This window comes from Oratosquilla oratoria, chromosome 34 (genome assembly GCF_046742065.1).
Source record: "Oratosquilla oratoria isolate Oo_2021 chromosome 34, ASM4674206v1, whole genome shotgun sequence".
NCBI classification, from domain to species: Eukaryota; Metazoa; Arthropoda; class Malacostraca; order Stomatopoda; family Squillidae; genus Oratosquilla; species Oratosquilla oratoria.
Window position 1 is genome coordinate 40,182,790 of NC_134810.1, and position 7,500 is coordinate 40,190,289.

A 7,500-nucleotide genomic window follows, 5' to 3' on the forward strand; every position below is an offset into this window, starting at 1 on the left:
CCACGTTCTCACCTCGAATTTCCCCTTTGTTTCTCTTCCCATCCTGGGTGCTGTCCTCCTCTCACAACAACTACAACATCAACAACCTCCACAACCACTCGCTCGCTCCCACGTCCGGTTCGTCATCATCTTGGTTCTGCCCATCAACTCGGTTGGCATGACGCTGTGCCTACCACTATGACCTTGTGGCCACAACCACTGATCTCATCCGCATAATCCATGGTTGCATTCACAAACTCCACCACCCTTCCTCACTGCCTTTCGGGCCGCGGCGACAAATTGATCCTCCCCACCACGTGATCATCCCGCGTTCCCGGGACACCTCGGCGCTTGCCCCATGAACGCGCGGTCTCCGTGGGGGCTGTGGGTTGGGACGGACGGACCATCGGTCAACGCTCTCTCCCTCTCTGTCATTCACCCACATACCCGGTCACTCACGTTCGCCCCCCCCCCTTCCCCATGCCAATCGTCATCTTGTTAACTATAAAAAAAAATAAAAAAATTGGACATCATCATGGTGGAGCATGGTTGCCGTCCCCGTTCCACGCCTCACCATGAACGGGCGGGTTGTCCGTGGGCTAACGCGGCGTGGGTTTCCGGCCACACTGAGTCGTCCTCCCATTTCGGCGCCGCTTGCGACAAACACTCGGGCGTCGCCGTCACCCTCGCCGTTGCTCCCTTGACGCCCTCGAACCGAAACCCTCAACTTTGCCTTCCCCTCCCGCCCCTTGAATGTTGCCAAATGTCGCCTTGCTTGGCCTCAGTGGAGCACCAGGGCAGCGATACGGTGTTCTTGGTGGTCGTGCTCGTGTCTGGTGTAGGAAGCGTGTTCTTTGTGTTTGCTTTCATGGCACTATGCTACAGGTCAGTGGTAGTCCACAACAATTTCTCCCTCTGTTTAAGGTCAGTACGGTCCTTGTCTAGACTAGCTTAGCGCTACTTAGATGATCTCTCTGTATCCCAATCATCACTCCTCCCCTCTCTCTCTCTCTCTCTCTCTCTCTCTCTCTCTCTCTCTCTCTCTCTCTCTCTCTCTCTCTCTCTCATTTCCTCTCTTTTCTTCATGCCTCTCACTTTTACTTTATCTTATAACTTTCTCGGGCTTTTCATATATCTTTACCTCTCTCTGTATACCATTCATCACTCCTCCCCTCCTTTCTCTCTCTCCATTTCATTTCCTCTCTTTTCTTCATGCCTCTTACTTCTATTTTATCTTTCTTCTTACACTATTGTCGGGCTTTTCATATATTTCTACCTCTCTCTGTATCTATCTTTGCCTTTCTTCCCTTCCTATAGCCCGGTCTTTCGCTCAAAATTGCTTGGCTTTGTTTTTTTTATATTGGCACAATATTATTTATTCTAACTCCTCGATTAAACTGTGACTGTTACAAGAGGAAACCAGCTCAGTTTCAAACGCCCCAATACGTCTTCTCACTAATGAGTTCTCCTATCGCTGACTACAACTCTCAAAAGATTTTCAAACAACAAATCCCTCCTACTTTCACCGTGAACCTAAATCAAAAGTGGCCAAGCCGTGATCAAGCTTTGTTTCAAGGATTTTGTCACGATATTTATTTGTAGATTAACTGACGGAGAATAAGTAGACATGTACCATGTGCTCAAGAGTTGAAGCAATGTGCTTGTGCTCTATTCATGGCGTATCTTCGATGGAAGAGCCGGGAATGAGAATTTATTGTAACACCGAAGCCTTTCCAACATAAGCACATCTTTCAATACTAACCAACTTGATATAATAGAAGGGACAAAGTCACCGCTGTCTCAAGTCTACACTAGCTTTCATAGAATTAGCTTCAGTAACATGTCAAAGAATTATCGGACACTCAACCTTTTCACCCCGATAATACCTTCCATCATTTTTTTTTTTTTTTTCGGCTGATGTAAAACAATGTTACTCAGCTGAGAAGCGTATTCGTGAGTTTCAGTCATCGAGACACTGTTTTACCTCGAGTCTGAAGATGATTAGCCAAATGAAATCGTTCATTACTAACCTAGAACAATTTAGCGTAAATTTAAAAATCCCCTGAAGGTTCAGTACCAAGAGCAGTGGTTCCTAACCTTTTCTAGCTCGAGGCTCCCTTGCCAAGCCTTTCAGAAATCCCCGGCACCCATATTAGAAAATCTAAATTCTAGTTTGTCAGTATTTTGTTGATTCAACATCAGTGTAACAAAATTTTGTCCCTGGATAACATGAACATACTCGTCTTTACACTGATGTTGTTTTAATGAACAAAAATGGATGACAGAGCCGGTAATAGGAAAATTATTATTGCCGTGAATTTTGGCGGCACCCTCAATTGATCTCACGGCACTCTTTGGTGCCGCGGCACACCGGTTGGGAACCTCTAACCTAGAGCCACGATTTTGTCGCGCGCTGCAAGAGTTTGCCTTATTCTCTCAATGGTAGCGTAATTAGTAACAGACAAAACAAAATACCTTTTTATTATCGGGGTCTGAAATGATTGAAAATCTGTTCAACAGCAGCAACCCTTTCCGCGTCGCAAGTAATTTGCCCAGTTCGATGTGAGAATTAGCGTTATTGTTGTTATTTTTATCATTATTATGATTATTTTTACTGTTATTATTGTGATCATTGTCATCATTGTCATCGTCGTCGTTATCATCATCATCAGCATCATCATCATCATCATCATCATCATCATCATCATCATCATCATCATCATCATCATCACTACCAAGACCATCACCATAACCACCACCACCATTACCACCATCAACACCACCACCACCATCACCATCACCACCATCACCACCACCATCACCACCATCACCATCATCACCACCACCATCGCCATCACCACCACCATCATCATCATCATCATCATCATCATCATCATCATCATCATCATCATCATCATCATCATCATCATCATCATCATCATCATCATCATCACCACCACCACCATCATCATCATCATCATCATCATCATCATCATCATCATCATCATCATCATCATCATCATCATCATCATCATCATCATCATCATCATCATCACCACCACCATCAACACCATCATCATCATCATAATCATCATCATCATCATCATCATTGTTATTGTAATTATCATTATTATAATTGTCATTTTATTTAGCAGCCGATGCTGCAAACTTCAAACATGCGATTAAAACGTCAATGCTCTCAGGAACTTTTTAAATTAAAAGTTATTTACTACTATTTCTAACGTCAGCTGTTGCAGTCTCCTGATAACCATGAAACGAAACTTTTTCACCGTACAGCCTAGGGAACTCTAATTTAGACGGCATAAATGCCACAAACTAAAATTCAAGAGTCGGCGAGTATCCGAACATAGAATAATTAATTGATTAGTTGCTAGTACGTGAATGATATGTTAATATAACCTATTTTTACATACAATGAATGGTCCCCAGTGAACTGAGTTACATCGGTTCGAGTCCCTAGCTTGACCACGTATCAGTTTCCGTATATATGCTGCCATGAAGCTCCTCGTCAGTCTCGACTATGATGGCATGGAATTAAAGTGAATTAATGTGGTCGAAAAGATATATGATAACTGCGTTGCTTTTGTCTTTATCCCATAGGCAAAAGAGATTATATATATATATATATATATATATATATATATATATATATATATATATATATATATATATATATATATATATATATATATATTTTTTTTTTTTTTTTTTTTTTTTTTTTTATGGCCACTACGTTCTGTTATGATTGTCACCAGATTCACGATTTCATTTATAGTCACAGTTCAGATTCTCGTAGAAAAGAAATATATAAACTCGTTTGTGATTTCATTGATTCAATATAATTACATATTCGATTATGTTATCGGAAAAAGGCCAAGTGTAGGATATACTAAAGTTTCCCCTCTCATTATCGTTTTCTCTAATCAAACTCTGACTTCACTAGCGTCCCCATAGATTTGGCTCCTTCAAGAATATGCTTTGGAATCTTTGATACGTCAAACAAACAAACGACTATCGAAGCCTTGGGTTAGATAAGTTTGTTTGTGATTTGTCGCACCATAAATCCAAAGTGTTTCGCGAAAATGAAGTGGTCAAATTTGCTCATGCACTATCAAGTACTTCCTCAGTCCTTTCAGTTAATTTGATTAACTTTGTTCTAGGCTATGTCTTCTTCTGCTTAGAAGTATGACATGATGTATTTAGATATACAGTTTATTATTTCCTTATTTAAATACTTTATGCATAATATTCTGAAGAACAGTGTTATGTAACAGAGGATTTACTCAACTCCAGTGAAGATCTTCAACAGAACATCAACGATAAGTAGTCAGGATATGTAGCGAATATTAATGCATATTTATTTCTTTGTCCAGTTTTACAAAACAATGATAATAATCATAAGCACTGTGCTATGAAGAGTAGTACTTTCAAGCTAAAGCATGATATTTGACTTGAGATATTTATTTCATGAAATGTATATTGAACATTTTGTAACAGATAACTTGTACAGTAAAAATTTTTTGGTAAATTCTTGTAAACGCATATGAATATTCATTTACCTCGCTCAGACACGCGCATACATACTCATAATACATACTAACATACTAACATGTATACTAATATACATACTAACACACACACATACACACACACATACACACACACATACACACACACACACACACACACACACACACACACACACACACACACACACACACACACACACACACACACACACACTCCACACACACACAAACACACACACGCACACACACACACACACACACACACACACACACACACACACACACACACACACACACACACACACTCCACACACACACACACACACACACACACACACACACACACACTCCCTTTACACACACACACACACACGCACACACATGGATACGCTCACGCATACAAACACATACATAAAGATATACACAAATAGATAAGCACACGTAAACACACACACACACGTTCATGTATATATGTATGCATGTATATGTATGTATGTGTTGTGTTTGTATGTATGCACATAACTTTATACTTGATGTTTTTTGTTGATACTTTCAAGCGAGGTTACTTCGTGTAAATTCCTTTTTTCGAAGCAATAAATTCATCATTTGAGGATTTTAGGACACATTCTGTTTCTGTCATGAGCGTCCTTCTTTGAGGTTTAACCTTGAATCTAACGATGTCTCACAAGCTCTAATGATTAACTAGTCAATTCGTCAGCATCACACACACTTCTTACTAATTATAGGTCACTTAGGTCAAGTTAATGTGGCCATAGAACCTCGCTTGCGCCTCCTGTCTTTGTTTTGACTCTTTCAAATATTCGTGGGAATTTTTGCGAAATTAAGGTGACCACCAAATCTTGTTTCGTTTTTTTTGGTGACGTGCTTTGTACGGTAGGTTTGCTCTAAGAGCGTCTGAGGAGCGTTTGGCACGAGAAGTTGCCATCAGTCGGAATCTCTCAAAACTGATTTGCACAAACTCACTTAAAGTGGTGGCACACTGGGCATTTCTCGGTAGCATGCTATTTGCTATTGCTACTTGGTTTGAGTAGAAACGATTTCGATATTCTAGACTTCCGTAAGAACATCTTGACAATGTGTCTAACATTCGTATTCTAGATTTAACTTCTTTTAGTTCGTCATCCAGCATCTCATGACGCAAGAGTGATCTAACAATTAGAAATTTTAAAAATAAGAGATCGTAACTGAAGTCGTTTCTACTAAAACGCAGTAGCAAGCCAGAATCGCCCTGGTGTGCTACCACCTCCTTTAGCCATGACTGAGTCTATCATGTTCTTTACCTTACTGAAAGGCTCCACTTTTGGGGCTGGGTTGATGACGGAAGCGATGATGATTTGTGTTAATGATATGAATAGATATGACAAGAACTTAGAATACGTGCATGGCACCCTCGTAAATAAGGTTTTACCCGCGCGAATCCCTCACTCTGTAATTAGAAAAGTAGTGTACACGGTTCCGCCTGGGTAGAAGATAGTATCGGGTATGTCTTTGGCTACTGTGATTGCAAAAAAAGCGTGATGGTATGCATGGTATGCACTTGGTTTGGTTTGGATTTATTGAATTCAGATTGGTATGTCTTTTCTTCGTTTCCGGTGAGTCCCTATTTGTATATATATTTTCTATTTATTTTTCTGTTATATATTTGTTTAATTATTTGTTTACTGATTATTCATCTATTTCTTTGTTACTTTTTTTTTTTGCCCATATGTCATTTTTGAAGCTACATTACAAAAAAAGAAAACATTCTATACTTCTTTAGTGCAAGAAAATACTCTATGCAGTATAAAGAAAAATGCATCGAGTAATTATAACGAGAAAATTTGTGCATTGTGAAAATCGAGCCAAATTAAAATCTTCTGACTACCTCTGCTCATACAAGAACAAAGTAAGAAAAGGCGAAATCATTCTTCTTGAAGGTATGGAATACAGGATTCATCTTAACCGATTGTAGATCTATTTAGATTTTTTCTTTCTCTTTTCTCTCTTCTCTCTTCTCTTTCCTCTTTTTTTCTCTTTTTTTGTAGGCTTAGGAACTCCTGTTCATAATAATTTATATTAATCAGACTAGAGTGTCTCTAATATTCATAATGAAGTTTATTGACATCCACCGTCTAAGCATTGGCATTCTGGGCCTTTACGGCTTTCATGACTGGCCAGCGTGCAGTGGAAACAACTAAGACTTTAAAACAAGAAAATAAATCTAATAAGTAAATCATTATGATAAGTCAGTAAATTAGACTTCAAATCTTAATCTGCTTTTTATTCCTGACCCGTTTTGCACAAAAGTTCATTCTAAGGAATGCAGAGAACTTTGTGAGAAAGTGAGTAAGGATAAAGGATTAAGTTTAATTTCTTCACTCAAATTTTGATGATATATTTCCTCTTGCTATTGCCAGATCTTATTCGACTGGTAGAACCTCCACAATGCTATTTAAAGTTTTTGGCTATTAATTAATCATTTAATTCACCAGAGATATCCTACCATGCATCTTAAGAAGAATAAACAACTTACCGTACATCTAACATTAACATTAAGGTGGGTGGTCAATTTGACCATCAACCACAAAATTCTATTTCAGAAATTCATTCTACTTGTTTTATCACGTATGTCATTTGAGAATTTTTCCACAGCCGATCCTTCCAACGCATATTTTTGCTATCACAGTGTCCAATAACATACCCGTGAGACTATTTAGAAATATATGTTAGCTTCTTTTGTAGTGCCTTCGAAAAGATTAGTGTAAAAGCTATAGAACAGTATCTATACAAAGATGTATCTATTCCGTAGGTATTAGGATACTGAGTATCGTGCCAGAATGCTTTGAAAGAAGAATGCTACCATTAGTGAATGTCTTATGAAGAGCCGAATTTACTTTTTCTTTTTCCTGAGTTTACCAGATTTCCCCCCTACTGCTGCATCTATTACAAAATCGACTGCCTCTTATATACT

At 38.9% G+C, this 7,500-nt stretch overlaps 1 protein-coding gene across 15 annotated transcripts in view; it reads left to right on the plus strand.

Moving 5' to 3' along the window:
• The window catches only part of mmd (disintegrin and metalloproteinase domain-containing protein mind-meld), a 781,430-nt gene that overhangs the window by 635,291 nt on the left and 138,639 nt on the right, over positions 1-7,500 (plus strand). For all 15 annotated transcript variants that reach the window (XM_076173443.1, XM_076173455.1, XM_076173452.1 and 12 more), the window contains one exon: positions 765-864. In XM_076173443.1, coding sequence (XP_076029558.1) covers positions 765-864 — 100 coding nt within the window. The remainder of the gene's footprint in view (positions 1-764; positions 865-7,500) is intronic.